Here is a 25,391-nt window from a genome sequence, read left to right as displayed (position 1 = left end):
CAGATTAAACAATTGATGGTATTTTGCAATGACTGTATGTAGCCATGAAACTCAGAATGGCCACAGGACATGGACTTGTGTTATTCCACGTTGATTTTCAATTCGTCAAACATATATTTAGAACATGATCAGGAATTAGTTTGTACGTATCACCAAATGGATCCTTTAACTGACGGAATGCTCAATACACATGATAAACAATGGTGTCAAAATGTACACCAATGTGTTCTGGACAGTTTGAAGTCTGTCTTGAAATAATTCCTTGGTTTTATAAATAGGTGAATTCAGACCCATACATCATCCATCCGTATCTGAGTATCAGCACAGATTGGAAGAAGGTTGAGTCAGACTTATCGGACCACATCCATCTTAGTGAAAGGACTGAATCAGACCACCTCCGCTAATGGGAGACAAAAACGTGCCTTTTATATATGCTGCATTGGTACAGTCATTTAAAGAAAAAATCACACATTTTGCTCAGTGGGAATTTCTTTGCAAAATAGAAACCATAGTCTGTTTTGGACCACTGAGGTTAATTTTATGAATGGATTGACTGTAGAATTGTCTGAGAAATGACAAAATAGTTTCATGCATTTGCAATTTCTTTGTCAATCCTTGTTTCATAAAAGACCAAGTTGGTCTAAAGGGCATTCATTTAAGGTAGGATATGTAAGTTTGCACTCAAAGTTGTGAATGATTCATGGTATGATCCACATAGTTGACCTTGAAGTTGCAAATGGGGTGCATTGTATCACGATTGTTGTCTCTATTGTTTGCAGTTTAAATAAAATGCTTAGTCCTTTTGAGCCTTGTTTCTGAAGTCATTTTTTTCAAATGGATTGAATTGATGATTATTCATACATGTGTTTGTGTTAATGAATGTAGCTTTAACAATTTTAGTCATATCACTACGATGTCTGCAGTGTTGTAGTTTATGATGATGTCTGGCTCTGCACTGGGGCATCATGCCAGTCATGTAGCATCATGTCCCACCCTGACACATTATCTTGACACCAGGCTGACAGTTCTAACACCTGTTTCTTAATGATGCTAGTACCATTTTCAAAAGTCTTTGGTATGACTTGGCCAGGATTCAAACCCGCAACCTCCAGCATCTGAGGCAGATGCGCTAGCCACTTTGGCCACTGGTGTGGTCATTCATGTATGCTATGCATTAAAGGAATAGCTAAAATGCATAATTATTGTCTAACATTAGTCCATTTATAGCTGATCTTCAGCATATAATATTGTCAGATTATGTCAGTAAACTCAATAATTGAATGTCCACTTTTGCCTTCTATATTTTTAGATATCAAAGTGTCATATATGGAATATATATATAACCCCACTTTTTATATTTTGTTCAGGAATTGTTTAGAGGATGCTTTTATTAGATTGGTTTTTTACAAGTGGGTAATTTGGGGTTGTTTTGTGTTTCCTGTTTAAAAAGAGTACTTTTTTTAAGACTGTCTTTCTTAATTAATTAATAACAGTAATATATGTCTGTGGACCACACTTTGAATTTCACCACCTCCACTGATATGTTAAATGTAAAACTGAATTTTACCACCTCCATTCACATATTGAAAGTAAAACAGAATTTTACGACATCGACTGACATGCTGAATGTAAAAGTGAATTTTGCTACCATGACTGATAGCCTGAAGTAAAAACTGAATTTGTCATACTTGATAATAATACTTCAAGTGTTCAACATATTAGATTATGACAATTCAGAGGGTGTGAACCCAAGACCTTTGGTATATGTGACATTAGTTATGTACTAACCCATGGTCCAAACTGGATTCACATTTTAGGGTGAAGTGATTTCTTTGTCTCAGAAGAAGAAGACAAAGTAGTGAGAGAATTAGACTTGAATGAATACTAACATTTTTTTAGCTTAATTCATCAAAATCATTGTATAGCATTGTTTTTGCATAAGATGACAAAAATAGATCAACCTCAAAAATGGATCGCAATTGAAAACAAATGATGGATAAGTCCACTCATATTTCTTATCAATGAATCAATTAAATGTGAAATAAACTTGTGAAATTTACTTGTAATCAAAATACAAATGTATAGAATGTTTCAGTCACTTCTTTAAAGGTTCATGTTTAAAATTATTTTGTGGGAATCGTGTAGACTAAAACATAATTGCAGACATGAATAATCATAAAAATGATAGAAAAGTCAATTGAAAAGGATGAAAATGATGTTTTAACAGTTTGTTTTTGAGTGGTTTTTAAATGAAAAACAACCTATACTATGTTACAGTAATCTAGATCCTAAAAGAGCCAAGTGTTTTGACATAAACTTTACATTTTCTGTGCATTTGGATGAAATTACAGGCAACTAGGTTGCTTAAATCCCCTCCCCCACCCAGGCAGTTTTTGTACATGTACACAGACATCATTCAACAGAATTTCTTGTTGATTCTTTCGTAGCACAGGCCTTAAAATTTGTATTCAATTATTAGGGTGAAAGAAACAAAATTCATTTGATCGAGATTTCATGTTTCCTACAATATTTCATTCGCATCTTCTTTGTTGTTTCTCTAAAGTACATTGTACTTTTGTACATAAAGCTATTTGGTTGGAAAATTATTTTCCCCTTACTTGGGATTCTTCTTCTGTCTTCCTTTTAGACTGTTTATCTTTTTTAAGACCTTTGTGGTGATAGCTGTGCTTCCTGATTTACTGCTGACAATATCTTTTCATGAATTTAGGAACTTTTTACTATTTTAGAGAGCTGGTGATTCTTTTCTCATCAGTACATCCATATTTTGTTACTTTTAGATTTGTTTATGATCCTCCGACATTGGTTGGTTAATATACTTTTATATCAGTGGTACAAAGCTGTCAATCAGACTTCCTTCCAAATCTTCCATGTGAAACAGCACTCACTGGTTTGATTAGTAACCAGTTAAAGAATATAAGTGAAGTGAAATTAACTGGAGATTTATTCTTAGACTGAATTAAAGCTTTTGTTACTCAAACAGTTTTGCTATATAGATTATCAGCACCGTGATGGTTTCATTATATCTCAGTAGTACCATAAATACTTGCTTATGAGTCAAGGCCAACTTCAAACTGCACAGACCTAGATCCGACTTAATGCACTGGCAGATCTGTGTCTGTATAGTATGTTAGGAGTAATCAGAAGAACAAACAACATAGACCATGATCTGCAGGTGCATTATGCTACAGCAGGTCAGAATCTTTGTTTTCAGTTTGCTATGACTTATAAGCAAATATATATGATAGATTACAGGCTGTGAGGTGAAAAAATACTCTCAGATTTTACAGAAATTGTATCGGAGTACTACAGGGATCAATTCTTAGCCCTCTCGCTTTTATACAATATATAAATCATTTTCCAAAGTGCTTGAAACATTTTTAGTGTCTGTTTTATAATACATCACAATATCTTAGCAATGAATGTGTTGTTATTGTTGATGGCAAGCTAAATGAAGGCTTACAATATGCTAAGAAATGGATGTATGACAACAAGCTTGACTTAATTTACTGAAATTCATGAAATGCATATATGTTCAGTACAGTGAGCAGTCAAATATAGAGAGATATGCTTAGAAGTAAATGGTACAAAAATTGAAACTGTTAAATTTATGCCACACTTTTAGGTATCCCTATTGACCATATGCTGGTCCAACCACTTTCAAAACTCTTTTGGAAAAAAATTCTAAGAAAATAAGGACTATTAATATTAAACAAGGTTAGAAGTTTTAGATGAGACCAGTTGATCTGAAAAGTGTACAGTATTGTTGTTTTTGTGGAGAACCCTATAATTTTTCTGAAATGCAGAGACTATACAACTTACAGTCAAGAGTAGCCAAGATGATTTTAATATTTGAACAGATCCTATTTTTACATTGGTTGATTTGCAGCATGTATAGTCATTTTGTCTTTTGCCTTCATAAATGCACACAATCGGCATAGTAAATTATTTGTTACAGAAGTACAGAGGAAGTTGCTGACAGTCTCGAGTCTGTAGAGAAACCCCCACTCTTACTGCCACCATGTAAAGTGTGTGGTGCTACAGCCTCTGGTTTCCATTTTGGTGCCTACACATGTGAACCCTGCAAGGTAAGACTGTGTGAAAAGAGAGATTACACTAGGTCATGATTTATTCTATTTGGGAGCATATTGCTGCTATAAGGTTACAGTTTTGACCCTTGGGTTATCCCAAACATTAGTCCTTTGTGTAGGGCACAAGTACATAGACTGGATACTACCATACTTCTCTTTTTACAGATTGAAATCCAATCAAATATAACAGGGAGAAAAAAGAACCAGACTATTTATGGCAGGTCAGATGTGCTTCATTTTGATGTCATTGGGATATCACAATGTCTGCTGCATGCTGCTGGAAACACTGTTAGCCCTATTCTCAGTCTCTGCAAATCTAGATTCCTTCCTCCTACATACAATGACACTAAAGCCATTGTCGAAAAAGGATTGCAGCAAATTAATGCAATCTGTGTTGAGTGTGATTCAGTTATCAAAGCATACAGCTTTCTGAAGGAAGCATTTTACCACTATATAAAGAGTGCTTAGCACTGATATTATCCCACTAACGATAGATAACTCATGCTGACATTATCCCACTAATGGGAGATAGCCCACCCTGATATTATCCCACTAACGGGAGATAGCCCACTATGCATAGTTTATAGAGAGATGGCTTGGAGGTGACCGGGTCTATAGGTGTGGGGGGATTTAGGTAAAATATTTGCCTTTAATTTCATCGAAATGCACAGAAAAGCAAAGTTCGTATCACACCCTTGCCCCTTTTAGGAATCTGATTACGATAGCAAATTGTTTTTTTCTCTCATTCAAAAACCACTATAAAACTGTAAAATCAGTGTTTTTCATGCTTTTTAATCAACTTTTCTATCATTTTAATGATTATTTATATATGCAGTTATGTTTCAGTCTACAAGATTCTCTTGAAAAAGAAGAGAGAATTTACCTTTATGATAGTGTTCTGTTTTGAGAATGGTCTGTTTTGAGGTTTTCATCTAGTTTAAAAACAAATTGTTAAAAAAACAATCGTGCTGAAACAAATTAATTTTTAAAATCTTAATATTTTAATAAAATATAATTAGTATTTCTTTTGTTTTCGTATTTTTTATTCCAAATGCGTAGCAAAATGTCTGTTTCAAGTGACTGTTATAAACATTTTAAATGTGTACTACTCTTCGCTCACTTCTTATTAAATTATTTTCTCACCACTTGCCTTACTATGATGAGGCAGAGAAATCCCTTCATCCTAAAGTTAGAAATTGAATCCAGCATGGACCATGGTTTAACACGTACATAATGATATCAAAGTTCTTGGATTCAAACCCTGCTAATTGTGGCAATCTGATATGTTGAATACTTACAGTAGTATTATCAAATATGCTGATTTTAACAATTTTGTGGCATTAGTTTTGGTTTTAACTTTGACAAATTCACTATTACTTTCAGGCTCTCAGTGAATGTGTTACAGTTCACTTTCAAATTTAGCATTTCAGTGGTGATGGTAAAATTCAGTTTTACATTCAGCATGTATAAGAAGGTGGTAAAATTCAGTTTTACGTTCAGCGTGTCAGTGGAAGTGGTAAAATTCAGTTTTACATTCAGTGTGTCAGTGGAGGTGGTAAAATTCAGTTTATGTTCAGCGTGTCAGTGTAGGTGGTAAGATTCAGTGTCGTTCAGCATGTCAGTGGAGGTGGTAAAATTCAGTTTTACATTCAGCGTATCAGTGGAGGTGGTAAAATTCAATTTTACATTTAGCGTGTCAGTGGCGGTGGTAAAAAATAAATATATGGCATTAGTATGACCACATTATCGTCCTCAACAATTACCATATATACTTGTTGTTAAGTTGGGTCCAACTGCAAACAACATAGACCCTTGTCTGCCATAGCATAATATGTCTGCTATCAAGGTCTATATTCTTTGTTTTACTGATTAGCCCTGGCAACCTACATAGACCCAGATCTGCTGACACATTATGCAATGTCAGTTCTGGGTCTACAGAGGTTTCATTTAGACTTGACACATTCATGGGTATATTATGTAACTAGAAGATTGTTGGCTACATTGTAATAAGTTTAGCAAATCTTGAGGACAGTTGAGTTCTTGACCTGGTTGATATGTCCATCCCAGCCCAGGTCATCTACCATAGCATCTCTGGGCAAGACAATTGAGTAGACACTGAATAGCCTTTACTGTACTAATGTGCTAATAGACACTAACCAACCAATTAATCAGTCAGTTAATATACCAAACAACTTATTATGGATTTTACATCAGCAAAATTGGACATTCGGCCAGTTGGTCTCAATAGTCATTACTGTAACATATGTATTAAAACTTACCATTGTTTATCATCTGCATTGCAGGCCTTTTTCAGAAGGGCTCTGTTGAAAGGCCAGAACTACAATTGTCCAAAAGATGGAAATTGCATCATTGCTACTAAAAGGCGACGCTCATGTGCATCATGCAGACTGAACAAGTGTTTCCAGTTGGGAATGTCCAAAGAGGGTTTGTTATGGAAAATAGTGCACTCTCTATTTCTCTCTCTCTTTTGATCTGGTTAGAATGTCTGATAATTTGTTACATTTATGCACTGGGGTAAAACTGGATGGGGCTTATGTACCTTTTTGATTCCAACGTCTTTCCATTTTCTATTTAACTCTATAACAGGGTCCAGCTCATGATTTAAGCACTTTTGGAGATAGAATCATGCACATGTAAATGTGCCTCCAAAGATACAACATTCATCTTCAAAAGTAGCTCTTTGTGACCCATATTGTGTATTATAATGGCTTCAGTTTAGTATTTAGGTCACTGTTTCTTAAACAATGTCTGACTTTTGCCCATGAATCTTTGTATGTGTGTATATTTTGTTGAGTACAGAACACTCTTTCCACAAACTTTGTCCTGCCAAATATAGATTAATGTGACTTTGCAGTACATGTTTCAGTCACTCATTAGTTTTGTACTTAGACAATTTCTAGGTCACATGCTTATAGGTTGAGTCCAGCTGCAAATAATACACCCTGATCTGCCATCACATAATGTAGTAGCATATCAGGGTATGTGTTGTTGGTAATGGCATCAAACAAAATAGACCATAGTCTGTGGGAGCATTATGCATTGGCAGATCAGGGTCTATGTTGCTTGCGGTTCAACACCACTTTTAAGTGAGTGAATTGAGAGCTGTGGGTAGGCAGTCATTTGTCAGAAAGAGGTAATCATTACAACACACAATGTAGTAATTAATTTAATATAACATCTGCATTAATAAGTACATATACCTCTCATATGATAACTTGCACACAATGGGGTCCACAAACATAGACCGCACTATAAGCAAGGAACAAGATACCAAGGAACCTCCAAAAATTGATAAAAAACTCTTTACGGAATGGGGCTGTTTATTGACAGAATCCTCATTTTACGATCATGTCAATAATAATTTTTAATAACGCATATTTCTAATGAAGTTGTTCATTATTCTGTTTAAATAACATTTATTTTCAAAATGTACAACATATAAAAGATTGTTCCAACTGGTTTCAACAACCATCACGTGTATGTGAAAAATATCGGTGTATCAAAACATTGTCACTGCTTTTTTTATTTTTATGAGTCTGGTTCTCATATTGGTGTTTATTATTATCCTGCCAAATCGGGAGTCCACAGCAGCAGGGAACTAGACTAACTGTTGATACACCACCAAACAAGATTCATTTTTATCAAAATAAGTGACATTTATTTTGAGACAATCACCTACGTCGAAACTCAATTTTTATATTGTTCAATTAGTACAATATTGATGTCGTGATTTCATTGGAAGTAATAATGAAATTTCTTATCATCCCTGAGGATATGCCAGTTCAAGAATTCTCTGAAACCCGCTGCCCACAATGGTCAGTATCTGTGAAATCAAGCTTTTTATTTTATGAAGTATTTGTTTTGCTTGGCTCCTTTGTTATCTTTGATCACCATGATGAAAGAGTCGGTTAATTTAAGGTAGTTAATGTTACATACACAATAACATTCATTGTTAAAATTTCCAGGTCATATCTACCATTTTTGATGATAAAACGAGCAATGCATCAAAGTTTCCATTACCAATTTTGATCACGATTGTCTTCAAGTTCAACAAATAAGAATCAATTTTTGGGGTATTTTCTGGTTTAAAAAGTGGGATCCACACTTGACCCCACGTTATAAGCAGATTGGTGAGTTATCAGGGCACGAGTTATTGAGAAAGTGGTGTACCTCTCTTTTTTCATAAGAAATGAATAAATTACTGAATGCACATGACCAAATCTGAACATGTCTTATTGATGGGCTGCTAAAATCATTATTTTCTTGGCACTTTCTACCTTGCACGTCGGGGCCCAGAGTGGTCTAAAGTGCTCTTCGTTACAGATCACTGCCATCTTGCATGGATTCAAGTATAGGATGCAACCAATGTGGGCATGTAAGAAAGCTTGCCAGTAGCTTCTCTTGGGTCGGTGGTTCTTCCCGGGGTTTTCCTTGGGTTCTTCCACCACCATTAATACTGGCTGCCATGCACAGCCTATCATGTGCTGAAAAATGGCGTTAAATCCCACAACAACAACAACAACAAACCTTGCACATCTGTTGTATTGTTACCATATGACTTTTGTGGCTTAAGGTAACGGGACAGTTTCATAATTGGCCAATGGCAAATTTCTTAACTTCAAGCTAATATGTGACTTTTTGAACTATTATTGTGTATTAATTATAGAATTGGATATATTTGTGAATTTGGTCTATCCAGCTTGTGTTGTTCTTGAAATTGATATAAGGCATATACACTCTTCAGTTGATGCCACTAAAACACTTGTGTGTTCATTAGTACTTTCAAGACTGGACTATTGTAACTCAATTCTGTCTGGTTCATCTCAATATCTACTCCAGAAACTGCAAAAAGTTTAAAACACAGCTGCTCGGATCATACTTAGAGTACCACGATCAGAGCACACCTTCCCGCTGCTCTGTACCCTACACTGGCTATCCATTCAATCCAGAATCAAACACAAAATTTGTTCTCTGTGCTATGTTTCACTGTCAGACTCTAGTCCAACATACCTATCTGATCTCATCCATGTGTACACACCAGCAAGATACTTACACTCCTCTTCTGACAATCGTATACTCATTACTCCCACTATGAAAACAAAGTCATATGGACAGCATTCTTTTACATACCAGGGCCCAGCAACATGGAATGAATTGCCCACTGAACTTAGACACAAAGACAGTGATCCAATTCAAGAGTGCTCTCAAAACTTACTTATTTCAACTGCAAGAACAAACTTAAAGACCTAATAATGTTTCCAACCTGAAATATTCTCAGCATTTTTTTTTATTTTTTAATGTTTTTCTAATTTCATGGTGTTTATTTTTGTAATAATATCATTATATGTTTTTTATCTTATAGATTTTGTCTAATGTTGTAAAGCGCTGCTTAGAGCTTCTAAAGATTAGGCGCTACACAAAGTCCTCATTATCATTATTATTATTATTATCATTATTATTATCATTATTATTATTATTGTTATTATTATTATTATTATTCTTATACACCTCATGTAGTCACTTCACACTTATAATGTAGTCAGTGAAATACCAATAGTGGACTAGGAAGCAGAGCTAGTCACTTATCGCAGTAGACAGCTTGGTTCAATGCAAGCAGAATAGCTCAAAAACTGCCTGGATAAAAACTGCTTTGAATGACAGCAAGTTATTAAGCACATTGTTTTTCAAAATTATCACTCATGGAAGGGGCTTTTGTTTGCATTGTGAGCATATCCATGAACATTTGTAATAAGTTTTTTGATAGTTAATAAAATGAATTGTTGTTCTCTTTATGATCAGCTGTCAAATTTGGGAGGTACACTGTAGCCCAGAAGACAAAAACAATAACAGAGGTTGGGAAAATCAAGGGAAAGGAGGAGATACTATCCCCCAAACCCTCCACAGAACGGTCACCCCGGCAAGAAATTGTTATGGACATTGATAAAAGGTTATCAGATTCAAGGATGGAGGCAAGTCCATCACCAAACAACTTGAGTTCTATGCCTGAACCCTCACAAACAGGTGATTTTTGTCAAGTCTGTCAATCACAACATATTTACACCATGTTCTGAAATCCTATAGTTTTCTTGAAACTATTTGTATTGATTTTTCATCAACTGCTGACATTTTTAAAAGAAAAAAATATTTTTTGACTGCATTTTTCTTGTCTAGGATTTAGCCTCAAACTACATATTAGTGGATAAGGACCATGTGAATGGTAGATGTGTGCACTATGTGCGCTGCATTGTGCAAGCATTACGGTGACTTGAGCATTAATGTTGGATAGAATATTTGGTAATTTGGATCTGCTGCGCGGAGAACAATTCAGCTGTGCAGGGATGTCTGAGCAGCTGTGTGGCCATGCGTGCACGCAACTTAGAGGGAACGTTGGTCATCTCCATGTCTTCTGGGGGTAAAAACCACTACAAGCATCAATTTGTGAAAGGTTTGATGTTGAAGATTTTAAAAAATTAAGTTGTAGTTATGAAAATAGATAACTTTCATCAGGCAAAAGATTAATAGAACCTTTGGTGGGGTTTTGTGTCAAGACAAGGAAATCCCAGTCAAAGGGTTGCATTATTTGTCTCCCAATGACACTTTGCCTAGTGGGATGACAAATTATGTAATGCCATGACTGGCATTTCCTTGTCACTGTGCAAACCCCGACATTTTTCTCAACTTTTTCCTTTAATGTTAAAAGAAATCTTCACTCTTGCAATATAGTTTGGCACAGTCAACATATACAGTACCCATCACTCACTATTATTTCTTCACATTTATCTATAGGTCTTTTGATCATACCTGCTGTCTTATTGTCATTACAAAAGGACAAAGGACTTCACAGTCCTTACCTTTAAATATTATTGTTAATTAGTTCTCCTTATTAAGTTTGTCACCATAACAAAACACCACATGCATTTTAAAATGAGTTCAGAAGACCTTTGATGTTTTCTGATCCAACAAAAATTACATCTCAGGACATGCTAAAGTGAAGACCACGATAGTCACCATTGGTCAACTAGTCTTATTGTTTCATAATAGTCATACAAAAATAAAATATAAAAACCTAGTATTTTTTCTCTCTTAAATATGAAAGTCATGGACTCTGTTAAATCAAAATATATATATATATATATATATATATATATATATATATATATATATATATATATATATATATATATATATATATTATTTATTTATTTACTATCTTTTAAGTGCCCTATTTTGACTTGAATATAATTAACATTTTATTGCAAATATATTCTAATATATGCCCCAGTATTATCTTTATTGGCGAGTATGAATAACAAGTAATGCTTATGATCGCTTGTCCTTATAACTTATAACATCTACTGTATTGACAATACCTTCAATAGCACATTGACAGATTTTCATTTCCCTAAAGAGAGCCTCATTTCCCTACTGGCAGCCTTGCTGATTTGACTTCTTCTGTCGATTCTTGCACTCACTCTGGTTTCAGCTGGAATAACCAAAGAGCTAGGCATATTTAATTACTGTGTAAATAACACTGCATAGCTATGTGGTTATTGTGACATTGTACATCATAATTAAAACAAGAATGAATTTTTGATTTAGCGATGTTTATTGATAATGGAATATAGTAGGGTCATAATACATGAGGATTATCACAATCATCAGGTAACCGTCTTTTTTCTCTTTGCAAAAGCTATAAATAAAAATTTTCCTGAATAATTAGTCTTGTACACTGAAAAAAAATTGTTTCATCTCTCTCTTGCGCACATGTACTCACATGCATTAACTAAAGTGTGATTTCAAGTTCTTTATTTTTTTTATTGCAATTTGATAATGAGATTATTGTTGCTGTAAAAGTACAAGTTGCACTTAATTCTTGACAATGTGGTCACATATCATTGGGTACAGTTTACCAATAAATAATACCCATAACTAATACATGTTCAGACCATCTTAATCATTTTGCTAGTCCTACATATAAGACCTTGACGCTAATATTTATGTTTTGAAATTTGTGCGCACTAAAACATAATAACATGTGATACGTCTTATGTGTAGGACTATCATTTTACCAACATTACACAACAAAACAGCTACATATGTTCTAAATGCTTTCACACTGAGACATAATCCTCTCTCTCTCTCGCTAATAACAACAAAAATCATTTTGAGTACTTTTATTTTTATTGTAATTAAATTCTTGAGTTGAGAGTAAAATGAGACAGAAAACATGTTTACTTTGTTCGTTTGTACCGTTAGGTTTTCGAGTAAAGTGTGTTCCATAGAACTTGTTCAGGTATGATCCCTTTATTTTTCATACACGGTCAGTACCACCAAATGATCATTATTTATTTTACATATAATTTTTTGTACACTGAAATTAATAATTACGGTATAATGTTTCATGAAAATCTAAATAATCTGAGTAAAGTCCAAATATATTTACTGCTTATACGCCCTCACCCACAAACAGCTACAATTTAAGAGTTATAATTTGTTACTTATTGTAAGTATTGCACAAAGAGGTTTAAAGCCACATGCAAATGTTGTTCACATACGATGTATTAATATGAATATCGTAATGAGGGCTGTGGTATTACCTGTCCAACAGAAGTACACAATATTTACCTGTGAGTTCTGATTTAGAAAAGTTCTATGGTAAATAATGACATGATCCTGCATACACAGCAAAGAGTAAAATGTAGCATCAGTGACCATATGTTGGATTGTTCATGGGTAATTAGAGATCTGTGTCACTATCATATATAACTCTCCTTTTCTTTGGAGAATTTGAAACTCTGTGTGTGTGTGTGTGTGTGTGTGTGTGTGTGATTTGGATTTTTAACAGAGCTTTAAAAAAGATTCAGTCATATCACTACGATGTCTGCAGTGTGGCAGTTTATAGTGATGTCTAGCACTGGGGCATCATGCCACAGTCATGTAGCATTATGTCCCACCCAGTCACATTATTCTGACACCAGGATGACATACTGGTTGTTGTAACTGATACTGAATTAAAATTACCGCTATGTATGAAAGACTCCTCAAACACAGTCCCTAGTGGATAACCATGTGCTGAACTTTTAAATTAATGGTCTCTTGGAAATTTTTATAATTTCTGTCTTGGAAATATGGCAAGTGTTGCTGTTAGTAGTGCAAGGATATGCTACAGGGAAATATGGCAAGTGTTGCTATTAGTAGTGCAAGGATAAGCTACAGGGAAATATGGCAAGTGTTGCTATTAGTAGTGCAAGGATATGCTACAGGGAAATATGGCAAGAGTTGCTATTAGTAGTGCAAGGATATGCTACAGGGAAATATAGCAAGTGTTGTTATTAGTAGTGCAAGGATATGCTACAGGGAAATATGGCAAGTGTTGTTATTAGTAGTGCAAGGATATGCTACAGGGAAATATGGCAAGTGTTGATATTAGTAGTGCAAGGATATGCTACAGGGAAATATGGCAAGTGTTGTTATTAGTAGTGCAAGGCTATGCTACAGGGAAATATGGCAAGTGTTGATATTAGTAGTGCAAGGATGTGCTACAGGGAAATATGGCAAGTGTTGTTATTAGTAGTGCAAGGATATGCTACAGGGAAATATGGCAAGTGTTGATATTAGTAGTGCAAGGATATGCTACAAGGAAATATGCTTGTGGAATAATGTATGGATGGATAAATGATTCCTTCTGGTTGGTAAGTGTTTGATTTTGTCATGCCTACATGCATGCACATCTTTGATTCAGCTGAGGCACTATGGGTACTGTTTAACAGTTAGAAGAAATCAGGTTTGACGTACCATATTTCTGGTTGATACTAAGATTTTGGTAGATATTGAGATAGTTAGGTTTTTTGTGGCCAGTGAGGTTTATAGCCAGTGTGTTTAGAATATTGTTTCCTATTAGTTTCTGACATGGATATTTCCACATGCCTGAGTTTTTAATGCATTTATAAGCCAGATCTTGCAAAATTGCTTTCATTGCCATTTTTTCATTAGTGAGTTAAGCTTTCTTGCCCTAACTGGTGCCCATAAATTTAAAAATTAAATTACCACACTTTTTATTACTAATACAGAGATTATTTTCTTGTATTATAAATCTTAGATAGTATTGAGATTTTGTTGTAAATTATGTATCTATTTAGTTTAATAATATTACATACTTCTGCAGTTTTGATGGTGTCATCAGAAGCTGTGTCTTTTTCTCCTGCTGCATTTAATGGTCAAAAGTATAATACCTAGTGTTTTGCAGCTATAAGTATGGATATGATGCTTTCTTAGTAATACACAGAATGTCTGAATAAAATTAGCCATTCAGTTGGACTTGGAAAAGATAAACATTTTAGGAATACACAGAATGTCTGAATAAAATTACCTATTCAGTTGGACTTATAAAAGCTAAGCTTTTTAGGAATACACAGAATGTCTGAATAAAATTAGATATTCAGTTAGACTTGGAAAAGCTAAGCTTTTTAGTAATACACAGAAGGCCTGAATAAAATTAGCCATTCAGTTGTACTTGGAAAAGATAAACTTTTTAGGAATACACAGAATGTCTGAATAAAATTAGCTATTCAGTTGGACTTGGAAAAGCTAAGCTTTTTAGGGATACACAGAATGTCTGAGTAAAATTAGCTTTTCAGTTGGACATGGAAAAGCTAAGCTTTTTAGGAATACACAGAATGTCTGATTAAAATTAGCCATTCAGTTGGACTTGGAAAAGCTAAGCTTTTCAGGAATACACAGAATGTCTGAATAAAATTAGCTATTCGGTTGGGCTTGGAAAAGCTAAGCTTTTTAGGAATACACAGAATGTCTGAATAAAATTAGCTTTTCAGTTAGACTCGGAAAAGCTAAGCTTTATAGGATTACACAGAATGTCTGAATAAAATTAGCTGTTCAGTTGGACTTGGTAAAGCTAAGCTTTTTAGGAATACACAGAATGTCTGAATAAAATTAGCTATTCAGTTGGACTTGGAAAAGCTAAGCTTTTTAGGAATGCACAGAATGTCTGAATAAAATTAGCTATTCAGTTGGACTTGAAAAAGCTAAGCTTTTTAGGAATATACAGAATGTCTGATTAAAATTAGCGATTGAGTTGGACTTGGAAAAGCTAAGCTTTTCAGGAATACACAGAATGTCTGATTAAAATTAGCCATTCAGTTGGACTTGGAAAAGCTAAGCTTTTTAGGAATACATAGAATGTCTGAATAAAATTAGCCATTTAGTTGGACTTGGAAAAGCTAAGCTTTTTAGGAATACACAGAATGTCTGAATAAAATTAGCCATTTAGTTGGACTTGGAAAAGCTAAGCTTTTTAGTAATATACAGAATGTCTGAATAAAATTAGCTATTCCATTGGACTTGCAAAAGCTAAGCTTTTTAGGAATACACAGAATGTCTGAATAAAATTAGCTATTCCATTGGACTTGCAAAAGCTAATCTTTTTAGGAATACACAGAATGTCTGAATAAAATTAGCGATTGAGTTGGACTTGGAAAAGCTAACCTTTTAGGAATATACAGAATGTCTGAATAAAAATAGCCATTCAGTTGGACTTGGAAAAGATAAACTTTTTAGGAATACACAGATCGTCTGAATAAAATTAGCAATTGAGTTGGACTTGGAAAAGCTAAGCTTTTTAGGAATACACAGAATGTCTGATTAAAATTAGCCATTCAGTTGGACTTGGAAAAGCTAAGGTTTTTAGGAATGCACAGAATGTCTGAATAAAATTAGCTATTCGGTTGGACTTGGAAAAGCTAAGCGTTTTAGGAATACACAGAATGTCTGAACAAAATTAGCTGTTCAGTTGGACTTGGTAAAGCTAAGCTTTTTAAGAATACACAGAATGTCTGAATAAAATTAGCAATTGAGTTGGACTTGGAAAAGCTAAGCTTTTTAGGAATACACAGAATGTCTGAATAAAATTACTATTCGGTTGGACTTGGAAAAGCTAAGCCTTTTAGGAATACACAGAATGTCTAAATAAAATTAGCTTTTCAGTTAGACTCAGAAAAGCTTAGCTTTTTAGGATTACACAGAATGTCTGAATAAAATTAGCTGTTCAGTTGGACTTGGTAAAGCTAAGCTTTTTAGTAATACACAGAATGTCTGACTAAAATTAGCCATTCAGTTGGACTTGGAAAAGCTAAGCTTTTTAGGAATACATAGAATGTCTGAATAAAATTAGCCATTCAGTTGGACTTGGAAAAGATAAGCTTTATAGTAATACACAGAATGTCTGAATAAAATTAGTAATTGAGTTGGACTCGGAAAAGCTAAGTCTTTTAGGAATATACAGAATGTCTGAATAAAAATAGCCATTCAGTTGTACTTGGAAAAGATAAACTTTTTAGGATAACACAGAATGTCTGAATAAAATTAGCGATTGAGTTGGACTTGGAAAAGCTAAGCTTTTAAAGAATACACAGAATGTCTAAATAAAATTAGCTATTCAGTTGGACTTGGAAAGCTAAGCTTTTTAGGAATACACAGAATGTCTGAATAAAATTAGTAATTGAGTTGGACTTGGAAACCTAAGCTTTTTAGGAATATACCGAATGAATAAAAATAGCCATTCAGTTGTACTTGGAAAAGATAAACTTTTTAGGAATACACAGAATGTCTGAATAAAATTAGCAATTGAGTTGGACTTGGAAAAGCTAAGCTTTTAAGGAATGCACAGAATGTCTGAATAAAATTACTATTCAGTTGGACTTGAAAAAGCTAAGCTTTTTAGAAATATACAGAATGTCTGATTAAAATTAGCGATTGAGTTGGACTTGGAAAAGCTAAGGTTTTTAGGAATACACAGAATGTCTGAATAAAATTAGCTATTCGGTTGGACTTGGAAAAGCTAAGCTTTTTAGGAATACACAGAATGTCTGAATAAAATTAGCTTTTCAGTTAGACTCGGAAAAGCTAAGCTTTTTAGGAATACACAGAATGTCTGAACAAAATTAGCTGTTCAGTTAGACTTGGTAAAGCTAAGCTTTTTAGGATTACACAGAATGTCTGAATAATATTAGCTATTCAGTTGGACTTGGAAAAGCTAAGCTTTTTAGGAATACACAGAATGTCTGAATAAAATTAGCTATTCGGTTGGACTTGGAAAAGCTAAGCCTTTTAGGAATACACAGAATGTCTAAATAAAATTAGCTTTTCAGTTAGACTCAAAAAAGCTTAGCTTTTTAGGATTACACAGAATGTCTGAATAAAATTAGCTGTTTAGTTGGACTTGGTAAAGCTAAGCTTTTTAGGAATACACAGAATGTCTGATTAAAATTAGCCATTCAGTTGGACCTGGAAAAGCTAAGCTTATTAGGAATACATAGAATGTCTGAATAAAATTAGCCATTCAGTTGGACTTGGAAAAGCTAAGCTTTTTAGTAATACACAGAATGTCTGAATAAAATTAGCAATTGAGTTGGACTTTGAAAAGCTAAGCTTTTTAGGAATACACAGAATGTCTGAATAAAAATAGCCATTCAGTTGTACTTGGAAAAGATAAACTTTTTAGGAATACACAGAATGTCTGAATAAAATTAGCGATTGAGTTGGACTTCGAAAAGCTAAGCTTTTTAGGAATACACAGAATGTCTAAATAAAATTAGCTATTCGGTTGGACTTGGAAAGCTAAGCTCTTTAGGAATACACAGAATGTCTGAATAAAATTAGCTGTCCAGTTGGACTTGGTAAAGCTAAGCTTTTTAGGAATACACAGAATGTCTGATTAAAATTAGCTGTTCAGTTGGACTTGAAAAAGCTAAGCTTTTTAGTAATACACAGAATGTCTGATTAAAATTAGCCATTCAGTTGGACTTGGAAAAGCTAAGCTTTTTAGGAATACACAGAATGTCTGAATAAAATTAGCTATTCGGTTGGACTTGGAAAAGCTAAGCTTTTTAGGAATACACAGAATGTCTGAATAAAATTAGCTATTCGGTTGGACTTGGAAAAGCTAAGCCTTTTAGGAATACACAGAATGTCTGAATAAAATTAGCTTTTCAGTTAGACTCGGAAAAGCTAAGCTTTTTAGGATTACACAGAATGTCTGAATAAAATTAGCTGTTCAGTTGGTCTTGGTAAAGCTAAGCTTTTTAGGAATACACAGAATGTCTGATTAAAATTAGCAATTGAGTTGGACTTGGAAAAGCTAAGCTTTTTAGGAATGCACAGAATGTCTGAATAAAATTAGCTATTCAGTTGGACTTGAAAAAGCTAAGCTTTTTAGGAATATACAGAATGTCTGATTAAAATTAGCAATTGAGTTGGACTTGGAAAAGCTAAGCTTTTTAGGAATACACAGAATGTCTGAATAAAATTAGCTATTCGGTTGGACTTGGAAAAGCTAAGCTTTTTAGGAATACACAGAATGTCTGAATAAAATTAGCTTTTCAGTTAGACTCGGAAAAGCTACGCTTTTTAGAAATACACAGAATGTCTGAACAAAATTAGCTGTTCAGTTGGACTTGGTAGCTAAGCTTTTTAGGAATACACAGAATGTCTGAATAAAATTAGTGATTGAGTTGGACTTGGAAGCTAAGCTTTTTAGGAATATACAGAATGTCTGAATAAAAATAGCCATTCAGTTGGACTTGGAAAAGATAAACTTTTTAGGAATACACAGAATGTCTGATTAAAATTAGCCATTCAGTTGGACTTGGAAAAGCTAATCTTTTTAGGAATACATAGAATGTCTGAATAAAATTAGCCATTCAGTTTGGCTTGGAAAAGCTAAGCTTTTTAGTAATACACAGAATGTCTGAATAAAATTAGCTATTCCATTGGACTTGGAAAAGCTGAGCTTTTTAGGAATATACAGAATGTCTGAATAAAATTAGCTTTTTAGTTGGACTTGGAAACTCTAATCATTTTAGGAATGCACCGCAGTTTTTAGTTGTATAAAACAAAATGGTTTATCAGGGAAATAGTCATAACAGATCACATCCATTTTTCAACTGCAAGTTGTGTTCTGGTAGCATTTCATGCATAATGAAGTGTTCTTGATCTTACCAGTCCTATTAAAATGACCCCAGGAATTTGGAAATGAATTTATGAATTGGCAGCCATTTGTGTCCCAGAACCCGAGAAGAAATAACCTATACCCTTTTCTAATTATGGAGATGAACACTTAAAGCAACTATTATATTAGAAATTTGTTTCCAAACTAGAATTAAGGATTTGATAAAAATATTGGGTAAATATTGCCAGTAATTACCACAGCATGCCCTAACTATATTTGTCCATTATAAATGGCTGCCCTGGGGAGGGCAGGGCACAGGGCCCCTCACAATTATGCCTTTGAACAATACTTTAGAAATTAACAAATTTCCAATCACTGACTAATCAGAAATATGCGACTATACCTGAGCTTTACACTAAGCTGTGTTAAGCTGAGTTGCTCTCTAGAAATGGATGACTGTTACGGTAGGTGGACATTTTGGAGATTGTCATGTCTGACCTATTTCTTCTCACATATTGTTTCTGTTAGAACCCGTATGATCTTAATCTGCTTCATTTAATGATGTTTGAATACATCAGTTAACAAAATGGTATTAAACTCATTTCAGTATGATGTATTGTCTACAACCTAATTTCATTATACAGTATTATCTACCTCATTTTAATATGCAGTGTCTACAACCTCTTTTCAATATACATAATTGTCTACATCTTCATTTTAATAGTCTCATATTGATATAGATTATTGTCTGCAATCTCATTTCAGTATATACAGTATTGTCTACAACCTCATTTCTGTATACATTATTTTACAACCTCATTTCAGTATATACATTATTGTCTACAACCTCATTTCAGATTAGTCTACAACCTCATTTCAGTATATTCTCATTTCAATATACATAATTGTCTACAACCTCATTTCTATATACATTATTGTCTACAACCTCATTTCAGCATACATTAGTCTACAACCTCATTTCAGTATATTCTCATTTCAATATACATTATTGTCTACAACCTCATTTCTATATACATTATTGTCTACAACCTCATTTCAGCATACATTAGTCTACAACCTCATTTCAGTATATTCTCATTTTGATATACATTATTGTCTACAACAGCAGATGTTTTGGAGCCTAAGAGAAAAATTCAGAAAATCATTTCATCCCCAGCAGTGACTCCATCTGAGGAGAAAGAAGTAGATGACATGGTGCAGAAAATTATCAAGGCTCATGAACATATTTATCCCTGGATGAGACAATACCTGAACCCAGAGTTCATGTCCAAGCGCTATTTGGAGGTTTATGTAAGAATATTTTTGTAAACTTTATTGTTCATCAGTTGCTGTATTCAGCATAATACTTGTACATGCTATAACAAGTGCACACTCCTCTTTTGGTCAGAATTTACTGGCTAATATTTGTATGTAAGAAAGCTTGCTAGTAGCTTCCCACATGTAGGTGGATTTTCTAGGCTTGTGCAGGTTCTTCCTCCACCATATATACAGTTTGGATTATTTTTCTGATTGGAAGATTGAAGATTACAGCATGTGTTACATGGTGATGAATTGTGAAATATCTCATGTAGGGTTGGATTGTGACTTTGAGTTGTAATAGAGTCATGTTGACATATAAGGACAAAATTGAACAATTATTATTATTTCTATTTCCTATTATTGTTTTTTTAACAACAGTTTGCAGAACTGATAAATTTAATACTGTGTTTAGCTTTAATTTGAGAGAAGTCATTTGTTTAGATTATTCATTGGAATTACAAAATGTTCAATGATTCTGGACTGGGATTATTGTGAATTCAATCAAAGACATTTTGGACAATGCCATTGTGATACATCAAGTCTGTTTTGCACTTCAGCACATTCAAGGCTATTTGTATATCAGCACATTCTGGACATTGCCATTGTGATATATCAAGTCTGTTTTGCACATTCAGGACCTGGAATTCATTGAGAACACTCTGCTCTTTTGGACATGTAATAGAACTTTTAGGATTGTTTTGGATTTTGTTCAGAATACTATAAGTTTCTCCTAAATATTCATTTTATTATTTAGAGAATTGAATTATTTGTTAAATTTTACACATTTTTTTTATTTTGTTACTTCTTTTACTTATTTTAAGACCATAGAGTCATAACTCATGTATAAATAAGGGCCAACTGCAAACGTATACCCTGATTTGCTGTTGCAAAATTTGCTGACAGATCAGGGTCTGTGTCATTTCTTTTAATGATTACTCCTAAAAACTGCAAAGACCCAGATTTTCCAATGCATTATGTCATGGCAGATCTTTGCAGTTTTCAGACGGCACATAAACTCCTTCTTTATAATGCAGTCTATTGGAGCCATAAATAAATCATGTCGTCATATCACCTTTTACTGCGGACTTTGTACAGACAAAACTGAGTTATATGCACACACTAGTTGCAAAATGGGGCAATATTGGTTTGAATCCTTATCATAATTAATTATCATTAGCAAAGAACTAAAATCAATTGAAACAAGTAGTTTTTATACATTTTAATTAAGTCAGTTTAATGGAGTCCATGCCCACACTTTCCATGGATCAGGGCCATACCAAGGGAGAGACCATTGTATTTGCATTTGTCTTTAATATAGGAGGAACAGAAACTAAAGCATGCTGTTTTTGGAAGTCTGGCACCAATTCCATTAGAGGAGTATCAGCAAATTTATCAAGAGACAGGCATATATATCGATGATCGGAAGGAAATACTGCAAAAAACTGGAAATCACATAGAGAGAGGCATTCGTCGCTATGTGTCCTTCATAAAATGTTTACCAGGGATAAAAGAGCTTCCCAAGACAGATGTTATAAAACTTTTGAAAGGTAAACCAGAAAATCATTCACATGGTAGTCAAATTGCTCCCATCATGCTCTAATCCAGGGCAAACTGACTTTTATCTAATTTGTCCTGCCTTAAATATGCACATTACAGTTTTCAGTCAAATTTCTTAATATAAAATGCATGAAGAAAAGAGCATTTAATCATTGGTAGATAACTATAACCTATTACATATATTTATTTTTTTAAAAGAATAAAATAAGTCCATAATTTGGTAGATGTATGTTGTATGGTATTAATATGCATAATCATGTCTGATCTAGCATGTATATAACTGTTAGTAAAACACAAAACACATTTGAGTTTGCCCATACAAAATAATTAGGTGGATTCCACCTGGAACTTTAGCAAACTCCAGGCATAATCTGCCTAAAATGTTAAAAAATATGGTTAATATGTTGAAAAATGTGCGGCAATGAGAATAGCTGGAATGCAGAGTCGATGGGAATGTAATTGGTCACTCTGTACGAAAGTTGGAAAAACAATAAATTTCTTTATGAGTGAAGTTCTTTTTATTATATATATGTTACCTTGTTGTTATAGTTGTTGTTTGATTTTATAACAACTCCATCTGGCACAGCAGAAGACAACAAGGGTTTCTTCTGTCTAAAAGCAGTTCCTAGAACATTGACACCATGACTGAGACAACCAGACTGAGATAAGATTAAACAAAGTTAGCAAATCAGGTAGTTTACTATGTTGCATGGGTGAGAATATACCATACATGGTGGGAATTTTTAGTAGTGTAACAAATTTTTTTATTTAGTTGTCATTGAAAGAGATTATAAAAATAAATTCATTCAAATTTATCATCTTAAAAATTATAATAATCACCATGTAACCAGCATCAATTAAAATGCTCAGTTTTGGAACAAAATTAATAAATGTTAAAGAATAAAAATTAATGGTACCCCAGTATATGGTATGAGTTTTTGTTTTAAAAATAAAACAAATTAAAATTAATTTAATTACATCTGTTCAATACAAATAATGAGAAATTTTTATTAAAACAAGGGCAGTTCATGTAAATCAGTTCAATTTTGTTTTCCTCGCCTCTACAAAGTAGTGGAGAGTGATTGTGAAACCCGCAGCTCCAACTTCCACACATGAAAGATATGCATATATACAACCTCACTGCATCACAGACATTCTTTCTTCCTAGCTCCATGGCAAAAAAAACTGTTTGGAAAGGGTTTGAGATCATCAGCCCCTCAGGGAGGGAGTTATATTAACTGTACATTGTTTGTATTGTGCTAGGTCTTTGTCCATTATTCAGGATGGAGGGTTGTCATGTTTGTAAGTTATAAATAGGTTATTTGCAGTGATTTCAAGGACTATCCTTACTTACAAACTTAGAATGTTCTTGGAAACAATGTTTTGACTCATATTCTGGTCACTTTATTGTGACTTAGGTTTCTATATAAGTTTGAGGTAAACAAAATAATTTCATTCCTTCTTTAAGTTCATTCTGTGTAATTATTTACTCTTGTGTTCAGGTATAATTTGAAAGGAATCATTGATTAAAAGTATTCTTTGGAATTACATAGTGCTCATTGATATTTTGGACTAAATCACTAACTTGGTATTATTGTCAATTAATGCAAAGACATTCTGGATTATATCATTGTGATACATCAATACTGTTAATATATCAATGTGATCAAGTATTTTGGTGAATAAGCACATTCATTATTGGAATTCATTCAAAACACTCTATCCTTTTGGCCTTGTGATAGAAATTTAGGATTATTTGGGATTTAATTGACAATACTGTAAATTCCTTTAACATTTTCACTTAGTGACATGGAGAATAAAATTTAACTGTTGATTTAAATAAATGTGTTAGTTTCACTTTATTCTGTTACACAGTTTAAGACAATAATTATAATATATATATATATATATATATATATATATATATATATATATATATATATATATATATAGATGCTGTTCAGTTTTGTTTTAATTTCTGGGACTCAGTTCTTGATAGTATCAACAAACTTGATGATTCTGTACATTTCTGTGAACATCACACTCTAACAATAGAAGGTCAATTTGACCTAAATTTCATATTTTATTAGTTTTTGGTAAGTTTGTATATTTACCACATAGGTTGAAACTAGTCTATGTCAGGTACACCTGGTAATTTTCAATAAACTTGACCTTGACCAAATACATATTTACTTCTATTAATAATGATCCTGATATTAAGCCCATACACGTAGATAATATTTTAGCTATGTATTATTTGTTTACAGAATTAAATTAAGAAAAAGTCAATTCAGTTGAAGCAGAAAATAACTCAGTTTTGGACAATGTAAAGTCCAGCATTCAATGCTACATTACAATAGCATGTAATGAAATATAAAATTTTAAAAAAAAACTAACAACAAATGTAAATTAAATATACATAACAAATAATGTTCAAGGTCAAAGGTCATAATAAAGAATTTTCTTCTGTATGTAAGAGACATCTTGATAACATATTAGAAAATTATTTTGTTTCCAAATCTGGTTTGTGAGAGATTTTGAAAAACATCAGAAATGGTTTAATTACTCTGCAGTTAAAGAAAATAAAATTACAGATGAAGCACTTTATTTCCTCTATGAATACACACAACAAATGACAAACTTTACCAGTATTTAGTATGCTGTTTACTTACCTCCTTTCAAATATTGAAGGTGAGCCATGAAAATGAGTTATTATCAATTATTTTTCAACTGATCATCAATTTGTACTATGTTATAGTTAGTTCATACATGAATTATTATCATTACAGCTGCATTCTATGAATTTTGGTTCCTTGGTCACTATCAGGGGATGGATATAAAACTGGGTGTAACTGGAGCAGGAGGTGAATTAAGGCTACATTTCAATGACTGGCAAAAGCTGGCTTCAGAGGATTATCTTCTTGCTGAAATGAAATTTGCTGAGTCAATAAAACGTTTGAAACTTTCACTGGAAGAAGTGGCCTTACTGAGATCAATTGTCTTCATGTCAAAAGGTAAATTGGTTTATTGTATCAAATCCTGGGGAAAATGATTCACATAAGAATTTACATTCTTGATAAAGAACGTTTATTATAAATTTTATAAGTCAGGAAGCAGTCATTCTGAAAATTACTGATGAAAATTACACAGCTGAACTCTTAAAATAGGCTACTGTAATTATGATGAATCTCCACTCCACACTTGAACTCATGTATAATGTGTTACTGTATTTAAGATAGATCACTCCACACTTAAATGTAAAAAAATGTGTTACTCTATGTATGATAATCTCCACCCCACACTTTAACTCATGCACAGTGTTTTCATATATATGACTGATCTCAACTTCACACTTGAACTCATGTAAAACATGTTACTTTATTTATGACAGGTCTTATTTTCACACTTGAACTCATGTAAAA

General features: G+C 33.4%; 1 protein-coding gene across 2 annotated transcripts in view; it reads left to right on the top strand.

The window, feature by feature from the left end:
* LOC149781590 (nuclear receptor ROR-alpha-like) overlaps positions 1 to 25,391 on the top strand; it is a 32,438-nt gene that overhangs the window by 1,115 nt on the left and 5,932 nt on the right. Inside the window, exons 2-7 of one of the 2 annotated variants that reach the window (XM_089935643.1) lie at positions 3,977 to 4,106; positions 6,413 to 6,554; positions 9,930 to 10,151; positions 20,222 to 20,403; positions 21,731 to 21,959; positions 24,759 to 24,983. In XM_089935643.1, the coding sequence (XP_089791769.1) occupies positions 3,977 to 4,106; positions 6,413 to 6,554; positions 9,930 to 10,151; positions 20,222 to 20,403; positions 21,731 to 21,959; positions 24,759 to 24,983 (1,130 nt within the window). Of the gene's footprint in view, positions 1 to 3,976; positions 4,107 to 6,412; positions 6,555 to 9,929; positions 10,152 to 20,218; positions 20,404 to 21,730; positions 21,960 to 24,758; positions 24,984 to 25,391 lie in introns of both variants that reach the window. The other variant, XM_089935642.1, reaches the window with a different exon arrangement.

The sequence above is a fragment of the Sinohyriopsis cumingii genome, chromosome 15 (genome assembly GCF_028554795.1).
Source record: "Sinohyriopsis cumingii isolate HCF-2022 chromosome 15, ASM2855479v2, whole genome shotgun sequence".
NCBI classification, from domain to species: Eukaryota; Metazoa; Mollusca; class Bivalvia; order Unionida; family Unionidae; genus Sinohyriopsis; species Sinohyriopsis cumingii.
The sequence above is the reverse complement of the archived record's forward strand: the minus strand, read 5'-3'. Positions and strand labels throughout refer to the sequence as shown.